Below are 17,686 nucleotides of genomic sequence, written 5' to 3'. Positions count from 1 at the left end.
GCCTGAAGACATAATTGAAATCCCTTCAAAAATTTTATGTACAGGGAATATTGTCAACGACTTATTTGGAGAAAGAATTTTAGTTGCTGATGTCTCAAAGATAACAAAAAAATGTATTCTTTGCTCAAAGAACTCTGATGTTGAACATTTTGGAAAGAGATACTGTGACATTCCTTAGCTTAAACTCAATTGATGACTTAACTGAGGAAGATATGTAGAACTATCCTATTGAGTTTCTTAATGTGCTAACTCCAACAGGAATGCCGAGGCATAAACTGAATCTTAAAAAGGGAGCAATAATTATGGTCCTCAGAAATATAAACACTGAAAGAGGATTGTGCAATGGATCCCGCCTCTTTGTTAAAGACTTGAAAAGAAAGCTCATTATTGCTTAAGTAATAACAGGTTCAGTTGAAGGGGACATGGTCTTTATTCCACGTATTGATTTAGCTCCATACTCTACTAATTTGCCATTTACCTTAAGAAGGCGACAATTTTCAGTTGCATTAGCCTTTGCCATGACAATTAAGGGGCAAACCTCAGGGGCAAACCTTAGATAAAGTTGGCATTTACTTGCCAGAACCAGTATTTAGCCACGGTCAGTTATATGTTGCATTATCTAGAGTTAGAACTTTTTCTGATGTGGTTGTAAAGGTTGTAGATGGTCCTGAACAAGGCAAACTGTTGCCAAATTCAGATAGAATATTTACAAGAAATGTTGTGTATAAAGAAATTTAATAAAAAAAATTTCAAGAGGTAAAAAAATACAACATTTTTCCTGAATATCTGCTTCAGGTATTGTATATTGCAGATTGTTACAAACTATACTTACTGTATTGTGATATATACGTTTCATTTTTATACATTTTTATTTTATTATTAATTTACTTTTGACTTCTTTCCAAAATATTTTCGACAAAAAAAAATTAGACAAGAAATACAATGTGGTTAAATTATCTTACTATTTAATATAGACTGTTCCTACTAAAGTTTATGCACTACTGTTCTAGCGCCCGTTATTGTAACGGGCTTAATGTCTAGTTTATGAATAATTAAATGACCTGCACAGTATATTCATAGATTTTTTTGTCTCTGATAACAAAACCTGACATCTCATTGCTTTCCATCACTCTAATATTATATCCCCATGAAACCAGATGAGAACATAAAAACACTGAAGATTGACAGTAAAAAAAGACCACATGGTCCATCTACTCTGCCCTTCTATTATTTCATTTTTAGATTTATCTTAGGATAGATAAACATTTATGGTTAACTAGATTAATAAGTGTCGCTAAAATATAACCTTTATTTGGTATCTCTTAAAATGATTGGGGAAGTTTTTATATATCATAAAATATAGTCCTATCCCCTTTGTTACTCAGTGATACTACACCAGATGGACAGCTAGAAAACTGCAGGCTCCGCTATCCACCTGGGAACTAGTGTTAATGTGGGGGAGGAGGAGTATATATTCAGTGCAGACAGCACAGGTGGTTTATGATCGTCACCACCCTGTGTATCTGGTAACTATGTTACCTAATATGTGCACCTGGACCTAGTGTTGTCGCTCATATCATTCAACAAACAAGCAGTCACCAATAGTCTCTCACACACCTGTTTCTTTGTGAGCCTCCAGTGCTATCCACCCACCAATTAACTAATGCTGGCTATGCCAAATTAGCTTTGCTGGCTATAACATATTAGTTCTAGCTGTCTCATGTGCGCTATGAAAAATTCAGATACTGTCCTGATCAAAAGTTTAAGACCACTTGAAAAATGGCAAAAAATCATATTTAGCATGGCTGGATCTTAACAAGGTTCCAAGTAGAGTTTCAACATGCAACAAGAAGAAATGGGAGTAACACAAAACATTTTTTGAGCATTCAATGTAATGAAAATAATGAATAAACTGAAACAGGCTGTTTTTCAGCTGATCAAAAGTTTAGGACCACACCTCCAAAAAAAAAATAAACACCCCCAAAACAGAAATCAAACTTCCAAACATGATCTCAGTAATGAGTAGCTCCGCCAATATTGTTTATCACTTCCAAAATTCTTTTCGGCATGCTTGATGCAAGCGTTTCCATGAGGTGAGTGGGAACATTTCTCCAAGTGGTGAAGACAGCCATCTACTGTCTGGAACTGTTGTCCATTTTTGTAAACTTCCCTTGCCATCTATCCCCAAAGGTTCTCAATTGGATTTAGATCAGGGGAACACGCAGGATGGGCCAAAAGAGTGATGTTATTCTCCTGGAAGAAGTCCCTTATCCTGCGGGCATTGTGTACTGTAGCATTGTCCTGTTGAAAAACCCAGTCGTTACCACACATACGAGGGCCCTCAGTCATGAGGAATCCTCTCTGCAACATCTGGACATAGCCAGCGGACGTTTGATGCCCCTGCACTTCCTGAAGCTCTATTGTTCCACTGAAGGAAAAAGCACCCCAGACCATTATGGCGCCTCCTCCACTGTGGCGCGTAGAAAACATCTCAGGTGGGATCTGCTTGTCATGCCAGTAACATTGGAAACCATCAGGACCATCAAGGTTACATTTTTTCTCATCAGAGAATAAAACTTTCTTCCACCTTTGAATGTCCCATGTTTGGTTCTCACTTGCAAAGTCCAAACGAGCAGTTCTGTGGCGTTCAAGGAGACGAGGTCTTTGAAGCCCTTCAGTCTCAGATGCCGTCTGATGGTTATGGGGCTGCAGTCAGCACCAGTAAGGGCCTTCATTTGGGTCAAGGATCGTCCAGTGTCTTGACGGACAGCCAATTGGATCCTCCGGCTCAGTGCTGATGAAATTTTTTTGGGTCTTCCACTTTACTTTTTTGTTCCATAACCCTCAGAATCATTTAAGAAATTCCAAATCACTGTCTTAATGCGTCCCACCTCAGCAGCGATGGCGCGCTGTGAGAGACCCTGCGTATGCAGTTCAACAACTCGACCACGTTCAAAAAGGGAGAGGTTTTTTTGCCTTTGCCATCACAACGTGTGACTACCTGACAGAAATTGACAATGAATCCAAATCTGTGCACAGATTTGGCCTTTTAAAAGCATGTGGTCCTAAAATTTGGATCAGCTGAAAAACAGCCTGTTTCAGTTTAATCGTTATTTTCAATTAATTGAATGCTCCAAAAATGTTTTGTCTCACTCTCAATTCTTCTTGTTGCATGTTGAAGCTCTACTTGGAACCATGTTAAGATCCAAGAATGTAAAATATGATTTTTTGCCATTTTTCAAGTGGTCTTAAACTTTTGATTAGGACTGTATTACTGCTGTCCTATACTTAAACCCTTGATGCGTTTCTGAGGCAACTATTAAACATTAGCCTCTTCATCAGGAGCGGTTTATTTCAGCAGCAGACAGACAAACATTCAGACATGCTGCACACTGTTAGAGACGAATACATTTTGGGAGAAATCACGGAACCGTGCAGCCTTTTTGAAAACTAGACATTTTTTACAGAAAGGTTTCCAGAAATATACAGCAGAATTAGATTCAGACATGCTGCACACTGTTAGTATCAAGCGTGCAGCACACAGAGACAAAGCCTACGGCACCGGGATGGCGGTAACACGGCCGCTCAATGTGCCTGTTTATGTAGACCTATTCCCGCCCCCTCTGGGCTGTGTCGGCATCGCGGGATCCAATCAGCTTCGGGGGAGTGTCAGGTCAGGCACTCCCCTGCCCCACCTCTTCATCGCTGGAGCACGAGAGGGTAAGTGATATATGAAGTAACTACAGGCGGCTCAAAAGACTCATACAGTGACTGTATAACCCCCATACCAAGCCAAGGAATTAACTGGAGTTATCATCAGCTCGCTTACAGTGCAGATTGTACAAGTACGGATCAATTCTACTGTCTATTGTGCTCAATGCACGCACTACACGTACCATCAGACACAATATAGATATGGGGCACAGTGTGAACCATTACCTGACACCATTGGAAGACATGTCATAACACATATATATTGGTCACTCGTTATGGAAAAAAAAAATCCCCAGGTGGATAGCGGAGCCTGCAGTTTGCTAGCTGTCCATCTGGTGTAGTATCCCCGAGTAACAAAGGGGGTAGGACTATATTTTATGATATATAAAAACTTCCCCAATCATTTTAAGAGATACCAAATAAAGGTTATATTTTAGCGACACTTATTAATCTAGTTATCCATTCAATACATTGGGTCGTCAAACGATTTACATCTTTTTATGAGTTAATCCTAGATAAACATTTATCAGCATTCGCTTCTTTGGTTTGGCGATAAATATCTATCCACTGTGATCAGGCGGAAATGTGTAAAAATCCTCATGGATCCATGAGTCTGATTTATTTTAACAAAGGTAATGTGTTGGACACTTATACAGGATAATTTTGCCCACTTGAGTGTAAAGACGGCACCTGCCGAGTTGAAATTACACTGAAGGCTGGACAAGACAGTTCAGCGACAGCAAACTGGGCCAGTTCCAGCCACTGTTTCAATCTGCCTTCCCAGGAATCCTTGGGATCAGGAGATAACATTGCCCCTGCTGTCTCCCTTCTTTCTGTTGGCACAGATGTTGCACTACTCACAGTGACCAGCCCCACTCCCCTTTCTTCCACAACTCTGGTTCCGCCATCCTCTGGCATCCTCTGTGAGCCAAGCCTTGGTGTCTACTTTACAGGTCTCCATCCCTGCTCTATAGGACATGTGTGCTTCTTCTTGGCCTCTTGCAAGGTCAGCTTGCGCACGTCCAAAGGGTTAAAGGGTGAATACCAGAGGATTGTCTGGATACTGCTTGCCCTAACCTTGGCCTATCTCCAGACTACACATATTCTCTCATCCTTCGCTGCGTTTCACTGGTGTCTCTTACCTGCCTGCATCAAAGTTTGTCCCTGTCAGGGGTTAAAGGGTGAATACCAGAGGATTGACTGGATAAAGCCCTTAGTGTTACCCCTAAGCCAAACCGGTCTGTTGGTATAGTAGGTTCACACCCACTGCCCATAAACAGTGTATGTGTCAGAGAAAGGGCACACAGTCATGTACAACACAAGACAATTTTAAATAATTTAACAAAAGACAGCCGGCCAGAAGTGCAAATATTATGTAGCAGAATAAAATGTGGTTGAAGGCGCAGAACTGCGCAACATTTTGAAAATGAAGCAGTATTTACACACAAATGGCCATAAGTACCAATGCCATAGAGAAGAATACAATGTGGGTGAAGGGGCAGAAGAATGAATTAAGAAGAAGAATGAATTTCAAAATTAGACAAATTTTACAGACAGCTGTCAAGAAGTAATACTGCCATAGAGACGAATACATTTTGGGAGAAATCACGGAACCGTGCAGCCTTTTTGAAAACTAGACATTTTTTACAGAAAGGTTTCCAGAAATATACAGCAGAATTAGATTTGGTGAAGACATGGAACTGGGCAATATTTAAAAAATGAGACAATCTTTACCTGCAGCTATTAATAATTAATTACATTTGGTGGAAGATGCCATTTGCCTCACTGAATACTCTGTACGACAGTACAATGGAGGCTGGACAAGACAATACAATGCCTCCCCAGAAGTCCATGGGGTGAGGAAACAGGGTATGTGCCAGACAAAGGGCATAATCATTTAGAAAAGGAGACAAATGTAAAGGGTTTCTGTCATACACATTTCACTGATATAACTACTAGTGTTGATCGAGCACCTTAGTGCTCGGGGCTCGGGCCGAACACATCGTGATATTCAGGTGCTCAACCGAGAACCTGAGTATAATGGAAGTCAATGGGAGAACCCGAGCATTAAACCAGGTACCCCCTGCTCTGAAGAGGGGAGGGTGTCTGGTTCATAAGAAAATGTCAGAAATTATTGGTAACACCACCGAAATGGTTCTGTAACAGCATGGGGCGGATGTATGGATGCATCTGGGACTCGCTGGTCGCTGCTGGGAACTATGTTGTCCAAATAGTACGCCACTTTTACATAATGACAATAATACGCACAAAAACAAGGGGGAAAAAAAGATTTTAGAGGAAAAATTGATAGAAAACATTCTTTCCTGAATATAAAAAGCAAGTACAAGGAAGAGGCACTCCGATACACCCTTAGTTACACATAAAGGAGGGCATCCTACACACTCTTTAAAAATTATGACTGATGGCCTGCTGGTGACCCTCAAAAACATTAGGAGTAAGGGCCTGCTGATCTGACCATCTAAAACCTTAGGGGCGAGGACCTGCTGCCGCTTTGGTGACTCTAGTTAACCTGGGGCCGATGGCACGTCCCCGTGACGGTGACGATCTATTCGGACGTCAGGCCTATCAACTTTCTATGTAATTGTCTGCTCAAAACCATTGTAAACTACGGGTAACGGGGAATCAGTGTTTAATTCTGGAGAGGGATCCTGAGAAACGGCAAACACATCCAAGGAAGGCAAGCGGGTGGGGGGCAAATCACACACTCCCGACTCGTGGAGGTAGTGGCGATAAATAACAATACAGGACTCTTAAGATGCACTGTTTTTGGAATGAGTAATAAAAAATGTTAGCTGTCATATTGTTTAGATACATATAGGTGTCATATAGCTTAGATACATATAGGTGTCATATAGCTTAGATACATATAGGTGTCATATAGCTTAGATACATATAGGTTCTCATATAGCTTAGATACATATAGGTGTCATAGAGCTTAGATACATATAGCAGTCATATACATTAGATACATATAGCAGTCGTATAGCTTAGATACATATAGGTGTCATATAGCTTAGATACATATAGGTGTTATAGAGCTTAGATACATATGGGTGTTATATAATTTTGATACATATAGCAGTCATATAGCTTAGATACATATAGGTGTCATATAGCTTATATACATATAGGTGTCATATAGCTTAGATACATATAGCAGCCATATTGCTTAGATACATATACTGTAGGTGTCATATAGCTTAGATACATATATCATTGATAGAGCTTAGATACATATAGCAGTCATATAGCTTAGATACATATAGCCGATATATAACTTAGATACATATAGGTGTCATAGAGCTTAGATACATATAGCTGTCATATAGCTTAAATACATATAGCTGCTATATAGCTTAGATACATATAGCTGTCATATAGCTTAGATACATATATCAGTCATAAAGCTTAGATACATATAGCTGTTGTATAGCTTAGATACATATAGGTGCCATATAGCTTAGATACATATAGCAGTCATAGAGCTTAGATACATATAGGTGCCATATAGCTTAGATACATATATCAGTCATAAAGCTTAGATACATATAGCAGTCATATATGACCCATATATGTATCTAAGCTCTATGACACTTATATGTATCTAAACTATATGGCACCTATATGTATCTAAGCTCTATGACACTTATATGTATCTTAGCTCTGTGACAACTATATGTATCTAAGCTATATGACACCTATATGTATCTAAGCTCTATGACACCTATATGTATATAAGCTATATGACGGCTATATGTATCTAAGCTATATGACTGCTATATGTATCTAAGCTTTATGACACTTATATGTATCTAAGCTCTGTGACAACTATATGTATTTAAACTCTATGGCACCTAAATGTATCTAAGCTCTATGGCACTTATATGTATCTAAGCTCTATGACACCTATATGTATCTAAGCTCTATGACACCTATATGTATCTAAGCTATATGACGGCTATATGTATCTAAGCTATATGACACCTATATGTATCTAAGTTCAGTGACAGCTATATGTATCTAAGCTATATGGCACCTATATGTATCTAAGCTATATGACACCTATATGTATCTAAGTTCTGTGACATATAAAAGAAAAAGAAAGAAAGCAGCACACAAAAAAGGAACGGGTGCAAAAAAATCCTCCCAGGAGACCTGCGACCAAGATCCCAAATGTAGATAATGTAGCAAAAGAAGGCAGCACTCCAGATTGCAGTAAAAAAGTGGACGGTTTATTCACTCATCAGCAACGTTTCAGCTCTCACATTGGAGCCTTTTTCCAGCTGAGTAACATGTGCAAAATCACATACATATATAGTGCAAGTAATTACCAAAATACAAATTGACCCATCATATAATAAAGTGCAAATGCATAGACATAACCATCATATTACAAATATAGTCAGTGTATTGTCATAATTTGATATAGCAGCAGTACAGACATAACCGTAAGAAAATTCATAATATAGTAAATGTGATATAAAATCACCAAACTGTCATAATGACCAATCAAATGTGAGGGTGAACAGGTGTGTTTAAACATGATATAACAATCAAAAAAGATTAAAAACCTTTGAATGAGTCACTTGCGGCTGACAGGGCATGGTAGGAACTGTTGGCGTCCGGAAAGGAGCATGGCGCATGCGCCGCTCCAACCACTATCGCGAGATTCACTGAGGTAATGTGTGGTAAAACAACCACATCAAAGATGGCCACTTTGAAACAATGCTTTAGGGCGCATGCGCGTACCAATGCTACCGCCCATACGAGTTTGACAGACACAGATACAGTGTCCGAGCGCCGCAGTATACAGCAGAAACAGCTGATCTATTCATCGGGGGCCGACGGGTCAACGTGGGTCACCAGTGAGATATCTGTACATGTGGGATGATGCGGTTGTCACACCGTTAGCATCCCACTGTCCAGATTGCCCTTTTTTATAATCTTGTAATAAGTTCTATTAATATTCATGGTCAGTACCGGTCTGTGCGATGGTGTGACTCAAGCCCCCTCTGGGACTGGGGTGACACCTACACAGACGGGCACAGTTGACCTATTCTATATACATCTATATATACTATGAGCCCCGATGCAGTTCTATCTGTGTCCTTTAGGCCGATTTCAAGTGGACATTGTCTACTGTATGGCTATAAGGGACATGGAGCGGATATGCTGGCAATCTGGACAGTGGGATGCTAACGGTGTGACAACCGCATCATCCCACATGTACAGATATCTCACTGGTGACCCACGTTGACCCGTCGGCCCCCGATGAATAGATCAGCTGTTTCTGCTGTATACTGCGGCGCTCGGACACTGTATCTGTGTCTGTCAAACTCGTATGGGCGGTAGCATTGGTACGCGCATGCGCCCTAAAGCATTGTTTCAAAGTGGCCATCTTTGATGTGGTTGTTTTACCACACATTACCTCAGTGAATCTCGCGATAGTGGTTGGAGCGGCGCATGCGCCATGCTCCTTTCCGGACGCCAACAGTTCCTACCATGCCCTGTCAGCCGCAAGTGACTCATTCAAAGGTTTTTAATCTTTTTTGATTGTTATATCATGTTTAAACACACCTGTTCACCCTCACATTTGATTGGTCATTATGACAGTTTGGTGATTTTATATCACATTTACTATATTATGAATTTTCTTACGGTTATGTCTGTACTGCTGCTATATCAAATTATGACAATACACTGACTATATTTGTAATATGATGGTTATGTCTATGCATTTGCACTTTATTATATGATGGGTCAATTTGTATTTTGGTAATTACTTGCACTATATATGTATGTGATTTTGCACATGTTACTCAGCTGGAAAAAGGCTCCAATGTGAGAGCTGAAACGTTGCTGATGAGGGAATAAACCGTCCACTTTTTTACTGCAATCTGGAGTGCTGCCTTCTTTTGCTACATTAAGTTCTGTGACAGCTATATGTATCTAAGCTATATGACACCTATATGTATCTAAGCTATATCACAGCTATATGTATCTAAGCTCTGTGACACCTATATGTATCTAAGCTATATCACAGCAATATCTATATTATGGACAGTGATTTCCTCTGTGATGTTCCTGGAGTGGATTTGAGCTACCAGCTGGGGCTAGTAAAGATCGCCAGACGCAGGGCAGCGGGCACACTGGTGGACCGGAGGGAGGGAGCTTTGGAATCCATGGAATCTTTCTTCGCGGCTGCCGGCACTGATAAGGATTGCGCATGAGCGATCCCGCACAGGAGCCGCGGCAGCCAGATACAGAGAGACAGGGGCGGGCACCAAAGGCTCTGACGTTTCGTTTACAGAGCCAGGCCCCTACCTCAAGCAGGGAGAAGCCTGTAAACGAGACGTCACCGCCGGAGCCCGGGGTCACGTGACCCGCATCGGGCGTGTGGAAACACAGCAGAATAAATAATGAATGTACCTTAGAATGTGTTTTTAATAATGTTTTAAGCCACCTTAACATATATTGATTTAACTCGGATAACCCCTTTAATTAAAAAACAGATTGAGGAAGATCCAGACCGATACGAGAGTAGATATATAACTAAATAATACAAATTTAAAAGAGTAATAAATACAGATGCAGCCGAGCTAAACTTGATGGTTAATGCATTAAGTAAATAATAGGAAGAGAAAGGTAACTAACTTTCCCATGGATTTCAATGGCTTTTGTCACGAGAAAACCAAGATAAGACTGTGCCATGTGTTATCAGAGTCAAGTTTGGCTCGGCTACAACTGTACATTGAAACGCAAATCAAAATTCTCCTGTACAATGTCTTCTTATGACCCTTATATTGGACTTTGTGTTGAGTTCTGGTCTCAGTAGGATAATGTAACATTTGGGAATGAAGATACAGCCCAGAAGTCCAGCACTGGAACATGAGATGGCAAAAACTTCCACAGCCACCATGTACTTCCCCTTGGTGCTGAGATAGGCCGGGATGAAGGAGATCCACACACTGCAGAACACCAGCATGCTGAAGGTGATGTACTGAGCCTCATTGAAGGTGTCTGGAAGTCTTCTGGCCAAGAAAGCTACAATAAAGCTCATCATTGCCAGAAATCCAATGTAGCCGATGGACAAGTAGAAAGCAATGGCAGATCCCTCAATACATTGTAAGATTATCTTTCCAACCTCTATTCCAGTGTTATAATCTGGGAATGGTGGAGAATAAAACAACCAGAGGACACAGATCAAAACTTCTCCAGATGAACCTATAACAAGTAAGGATGTGGAGAGGTGTCTCTTCATCCACTGCCTCAGTGTCCTGCCTGGTTTAATGGCCTGAAAAGCCAAGACTACAGTCACTGTTTTAGCTAAGACTGAAGAAACCGCAAGGCTAAAAATGATTCCAAAAGCCACTTGTCTGAGGAGACATGATATATCTGATGGATGTCCAATGAATAAAAGAGGACATAAAAATGAGAAGATGAGTGAGAGGAGAAGTATGAAACTGAGATTCTGGTTATTGGCTTTCACAATTGGAGAATCTTTATTTTTTATAAATATCCCCAACACAACTATAGTCACAAGGCAAAATGTAAGATTTATAATAATTAGAGATGACCCCAGTGTGTCTCCATAAGACAGGAATTCAATCGGTCTTGGAACGCAGGAATCTCTTCTTCCATTTGACCAGTGATCGTTAGGACACACTAAGCATGTTCCCATATCTGCAATCAAGAAATGATTATATTTTACCATTGTAAATTTGGCGGAAATGTCAATTTTTAGTAGTAGTCACGACATCACTGGAAAGAGCAAGAAGGCCGAGGTGCTACATCCAGTGCCAATGCCTTCTCAAACAGCTGATCGGCAGAATTCCCGGTGTCAGACCCCCACCGATCAGATGCTGATGATCTCTGCAAATGATACATGACCAGTAATAAAAAGCTACAGAACCCCTTTAATGACCCACATTTTGTATCATTTGAGGATGTAGTGTCACGAGGGTGTCAAGAGCCACGCCTGACTCCGTTATACCCGGGGTCAGGAAGTCGCAGTGGGTGGCTGCGCGCTCTATGTAGAAAGATAGTGCTGTTTCTTAATGGTAGCTTTCTGGGTTTGCCTTGCAACCCTTTTTGGCTCACTCAGGGATCCGTAGCTCCTTCTCCTCAGCTGTTTCTTGTCCAGCACTCCCAACCTCCTTATATTCCCCTCTCCCACTTCTCTGGTTGCCAGATATAGAGCTTCCTGCCTGGACTTCTATACTGACCCACTGGAGCAGTGTAGCTGAGATTCCTGGTTGTTGTTCCAGAGCGTTACCCTCCGGATCCCTGTTGGGCTTCTGTTGTCGCCCACCTGGGATTATATGTTTTGTCTGTATTGTCTGTCCTCTCCTTGGTGTTTTCCTTTAGTGTTAGTGGTGCGGACTAGTGTTCCCACCGCCCTATTCACTACGTAGGGCTCATCTTAGGGAAAGCCAGGGTTTAGGCACGTGATCGGCGTACGGGTGAGGAACCCGTCTAGGGACGTCAGGGCAGTCAGGTGCCAGCCTCAAGGTGAGTTAGGGGTCACCACCTTTCCCTCTCCCTTGGACAGGGCCTTCCCTTTTCCCTCCCCTTGCGTCACGTATGTGATCGGCACGCCGATCATGACATGTAGCCAGTTTATCTCATTTTGCCTCTTTGCATTGGGGCTCCCAGATTCTTTGAACCTTTTCCCTTATAAAGCTTCATGAGGTTTTGTTTTTTAATAGGATTAGATGAACTTTCCCATGGTGCTGAGCTAGATCAAATATCCTTTCATTACATGTATTTTTATTTTTGATCTCAAAAGGAAATTTTAATTGTGATACTTATTTTATGACTATAATGAAATATACAAGTGTTCTGATAGTATGTAATCGGTTGTTGGGATATTTGGAGAGGACATCTGGACACTGCACTGCGGACCTTCAATAGCTATACATAATTTTTACCAAACCTAATTATATGATAATTTCCCTGTTACATGGGCGGCTCAAGCTCACTGCTGCTGCTTTACATCCTAATCTTCACCAACCAATGACTAGCAACCAGTAGATATTTAAGGCATCTTCCCTGGTAGTGGTGCCTACCTCTGCCTGTTTCTTGATTGTTTCTCTGTTGCCTAACCTGACCTGTGCGTGATTTTTCATATTGATCCAGTGCCGCTTGCCATGACCTTGGTTATGATTCTTAAATTTGCATGTATTCTGCCTGTCCTGACCTTGGCCTGTCACTGACTATGAGTTTGATTGATCTCTCGATGCCCTGCACCAGTGTCTCTGACTCCCAAAAGTCAGCTACCCAACCACATTGGGATTATTCCAGAAGGTAGCGGCCTGGTGGTTCCCTGCAGTGAAGTCTAAATCCCTGTTTGGGGATAAAGGGTGAATACCTGCGGACTGGCTGGATAACACCCTTAGATCTAGCCCAAAGTCAAACCGGTTGGTTGGTACAGTGTTTCCACACCAACTGCCATAACATTCCCTTGATTACAATTTCTTTGTATTTCATGGCCAGTTTTTATACTGACATGTTAAAGTGTTAGAACAACTGGCCCATTTACTCACATTTATCTTAGGATACATATACATTTATCAGCAGTTGCTTCATTAGGTTGGTGATAAACATCTACTGTCAACAATTGCAGATCTATTCATTGTCATCATGGTAAAATGTGTGCAAATCCTCAGGCATTCATTTTGATAAAGGTAATGTTTTCGACAATGGTGCAGGACAATGTTGCCTATTTGGGTGTAATAACGGCACCTGCTGAGCTGAAACCTCTCTCTGAAATCACAGTGAAGTATTGACAAGACAATTCAGCAATAGCAAAGTGGGCTACTTCTAGTCACTGTTTCAATTTTCCTCCCCAGAAGTCCATGGGGTCAGAAAATAGTGTTGTACTGATATCCTTTGCCCACCGCTGCCTCACTCCTTCCTGTAGGCCCAGACACCGCACTACTCACAGTGGCCCAACTCCTCTTCCTTCCACAGCTCTGGTTCCACCCACCATGGTCTTCTGCGAGGCAATCCTACTTTAAAGGCTTCCAGGCCTGCTCTATAGTGCACATGCATGCTTACTCTCAGCCTCTTCAAAGGTCAGCATATGCACGTCCAAATCCTTTCCCACCCTGTCCCTAGGTATTTAAGTTGCCCTCCCCTCTGAAAGGGAGCTTGAGTTTTAGGTTTTCTAGTCTCTAGCAAAATGCAAATGTGTATTTTCTGTCTGACTACCCATTTACCTTACTCCAGCCTGACTACCGACTCTGACTTCTAGTTGCCTTCCCTGACCTAAACCTGTTTCTTGGATTACCCTACTGCCACCGGTCCTGATCTCAGCCTTGTCTCACGGATATCCTTGTATGCTGCCTGCTCACTAAGTATGTCCCTATACTATCCCTGCAATACCCTAAGATGGCTGGCTTGAGTTTGTAATTGGGGTCTGCCGAGTCAGACAGACTCATGTGACACAAGTTCACAATGGCATCTGTGCTTCAGACATACCGCAGAGCCTGATGGGACAATATCTATCCAGCCACATGATAGGCTGTCTGCAAAGCCCGCCAGCCAGGGTTTCCCCCAGAGTCATGTGATCTGTCTTCCCCATCTTCCCCGCTCTATTTCTCTTGCATTTTAACAGTAAAATTTCAATCACTGTTTTGGCAAATCCTAAAAAGCAAATTGCCTAAACTACGGATTTGTTTGGCAGAAGAATTTTTGTGAAATTTATATAGAATAATTCCATCTTCACTACTTTTATCCCTTTAACAAAAAACCTTCTATGGAGAATGATAAAAATATGGATTCCTCTATATGATATTCATATTAAACACCTGGAGGAATGGAAACTAGAAAAATGTCACCTTCCAAAATATGACTGATCTACCCGACATACAGATGTAGCCAATGTTATCTTGACTGGCTTAACGTGTGAATGCAATAAAATGATATTACAGTGATCATGTTACAGTGACCCTCCTGGCATGCCTGGAGCCAGGATAATGTTGGCTACATCTGAACACATGAGCTCAAAATGAATGTTGTCTGATCGGTGCTAATGCCCATCTTGTAGATTTGTACTTTCATGTGAAATTGTCCCTACTCACCAGTCTGGTTGGAGATTTCGCCTTCTGCACAGGGGGCACAGTAGTAGCAGCATTTCTGTTTTCCTTCCAGTAGGACTTTTCGGTATCCATGGAGGCAACTCTCACTACAGGTGGAGCGCGGTGTCTGGAAAAGTCATATACACATGTACATATATACGTATTTAATGCTTGACTTTTGAGACATAAAGGTGCTCTCCCTTTTATAATATATAATCTCCAGATTTTGGGACCTGTAGAGGAATCCATACTCATCTAGTCCCTGCTACTCCATTATGGCCCTCTGACATCCAAGCTGTCTACACTGCACTTCTGGTCCCAGCCAATTACTGGTCTCAACAGTGATATGTCCCAAAGTGGCAGATCACTGCTGGGTGATGTACTGCTTGGAGATATGTCACCTTTGAGGCCACTCAGTGGAAGCAGAGGATAAAGTGACCCTGTCCATGCAGGAAGTTTACATATAGAGACCAGAAGTCCAATGAAGAGCCCTGGAGCGAGGGAGTCAGAACCGAGCAATGGGGACTAGATGAGTACAGATTTCTAAGCAGGTCCCAATTTCTGTAAGTTGCAAAAATAAATACTAGCTAATTCCCCAGGCCGATGTTAAAAGCTGAGAACTTTGCCAATATCTTTCAGCCAGGAACATATTGGAGCCCCTCATGCACCACGTCACGGTGTCTCAGCAAGTATGGGGTCCTACCACTAAACTACCTGTGGTGTCTGAACAAGGTCTGAACATTGCTAAAAACCAACTCACAGCTTGACTCTTACATGCCTCCATGGTGGTATCACCAATGCACTGTGCTGTGAGTTGGTTTTTAGCACTGTTCAGACAAACACTGCATGTATATGTGCTGGGTAGCAGCCAGATCTCCATTGAATACCATTGTAGTTAATGGGACTGTCAATCTGTTTTCTGCCGGATCAGCCTGCCGGACACTGGTAAATGAGATGTGCAAGAGGCCTTAGACTACAAAATGTACAGTATGCAGCAGGTATTCTGTTTTCAAAGTTCTTGACTTAGTCCTCATGCACAAGACCGTATGTGTTTTATGGTCCACAAACTATGGCTCCTCAAAACATGCCTAAAGGCAGTGTACTGTAAATGTCATCATGTTCTTTCTCCCTTTTATAGGAGTGTCCTCTCCTTTTCTGTATAACGGACAAGTGTAGCACGTTTTGTTTACAATAATTATATTTTTTTGCAGAACTGCAGCACTGAGATACAGTGGGTTGTCTACATTTTTTGCAGACTATTGAAATGAATGTGCCCGCATTTGAACCACTAAAAATGTGGATTAGATGTGGAAGGAAAATCCGGCGGTGTGCATAAGGCCTTAAATAACAAGGAAATTATGTCTTGCAGATGGAAGCAAAATACAGTAGAAAACATAGAAACATAGAATGTGTCGGCAGATAAGAAACATTTGGCCCATCTAGTCTGCCCAATATACTGAGTACTATGAATAGCCCCTGACCCTATCTTATATGAAGGATGGCCTTATGCCTATCCCATGCACGCTTAAACTCCTTCACTGTATTTGCAGCTACCACTTCTGCAGGAAGGCTATTCCATGCATCCACTACTCTTTTATTAAAGTAAGACTTGGCACAACCCTGCATGGTAAGCACAATCTGTGTATTTAATATTACTGTCTGTAAGGTTCTACACACGAGGCGCTGCCTCCTTTTGCTTTTCTCTTCTAAAGTAATACTTCCTGATATTACTTTTAAACCTTTGCCCCTCTAATTTAAATCTCTGTCCTCTTGTAGCAGATTTTCTTCTGTTAAATATTCTCTTTTACCTTGTTGAATCCCTTTATGTATATAAAAGTTTCTATCATATCCCCTCTGTCTCGTCTTTCTTCCAAGCTATACATGTTAAGGTCCTTTAATCTTTCCTGGTAAGTTTTATCCTGCAATCCATGTACTCGTTTAGTAGATCTTCTCTGAACTCTCTCCAAAGTATCAATATCCTTCTGGAGATATGGTCTCCAATACTGCGTACAATACTCCAAATGAGGTCTCACTAGTGCTCTGTAGAGCGGCATGAGCGCCTCCCTTATTTTACTGGTAATGCCTCTCCCTATACACCCAAGCATTCTGCTAGCATTTCATGCTGCTCTATAACCTTTAAGTCTTCTGAAATAATGACCCCTAAATCCCTTTCCTCAGATACTGAGGTTAGGACTGTATCACTGATTTTATATTCTGCTCTTGGGTTTTTACGCCCCAGGTGCATTATCTTGCACTTATCAACATTACATTTTAGTTGCCAGATTTTTGACCATTCCTCTAGTTTTCCTAAATCCTTGTCCATTTGGTGTATCCCTCCAGGAACATCAACCCTGTTACAAATCTTTGTGTCATCAGCAAAAAGACACACCTTACCATCGAGGCCTTCTGCAATTTCGCTGATAAAGATATTAAACAATATGGGTCCCAGAACAGATCCCTGAGGTACCCCACTGGTAACAAGACCATGGTCTGAATATACTCCATTGACTACAACCCTCTGTTGTCTGTCCCTCAGCCACTGCCTAATCCATTCAACAATATGGGAGTCCAAGCCCAAAGACTGCAATTTATTGATAAGCCTTCTATGTGGGACAGTATCAAAAGCCTTACTAAAGTCTAGATAAGCGATGTCTACTGCACCTCCGCCATCTATTATTTTAGTCTCCCAATCAAAAAAATCTATAAGATTAGTTTGACATGATCTCCCTGAAGTAAACCCATGCTGTTTGTCATCTTTCAATCCATGGGATTTTAGATGTTCCACAATTCTTTCCTTAAGTATGGTTTCCATTAATTTCCCCACTTTTGATGTCAGGCTTACTGGCCTATAGTTGCCCGATTCCTCCCTT

The 17,686-nt window shown here is 41.4% G+C and overlaps 1 protein-coding gene across 1 annotated transcript in view; it reads right to left on the bottom strand.

The window, feature by feature from the left end:
- Positions 1-15,600, bottom strand: part of LOC120998903 (vomeronasal type-2 receptor 26-like) — a 29,964-nt gene extending 14,364 nt beyond the window's left edge. Inside the window, exons 1-3 of the mRNA XM_040429781.1 lie at positions 15,577-15,600; positions 14,820-14,943; positions 10,516-11,418 (exon numbers count right to left, since the gene is read on the bottom strand). Coding sequence (XP_040285715.1) covers positions 10,516-11,418; positions 14,820-14,943; positions 15,577-15,600 — 1,051 coding nt within the window. The remainder of the gene's footprint in view (positions 1-10,515; positions 11,419-14,819; positions 14,944-15,576) is intronic.
- Between the last annotated feature and the right edge of the window lie 2,086 nt (positions 15,601-17,686).

The sequence above is a fragment of the Bufo bufo genome, chromosome 4 (genome assembly GCF_905171765.1).
Source record: "Bufo bufo chromosome 4, aBufBuf1.1, whole genome shotgun sequence".
In the NCBI taxonomy this organism is placed as follows: Eukaryota; Metazoa; Chordata; class Amphibia; order Anura; family Bufonidae; genus Bufo; species Bufo bufo.
The sequence above is the reverse complement of the archived record's forward strand: the minus strand, read 5'-3'. Positions and strand labels throughout refer to the sequence as shown.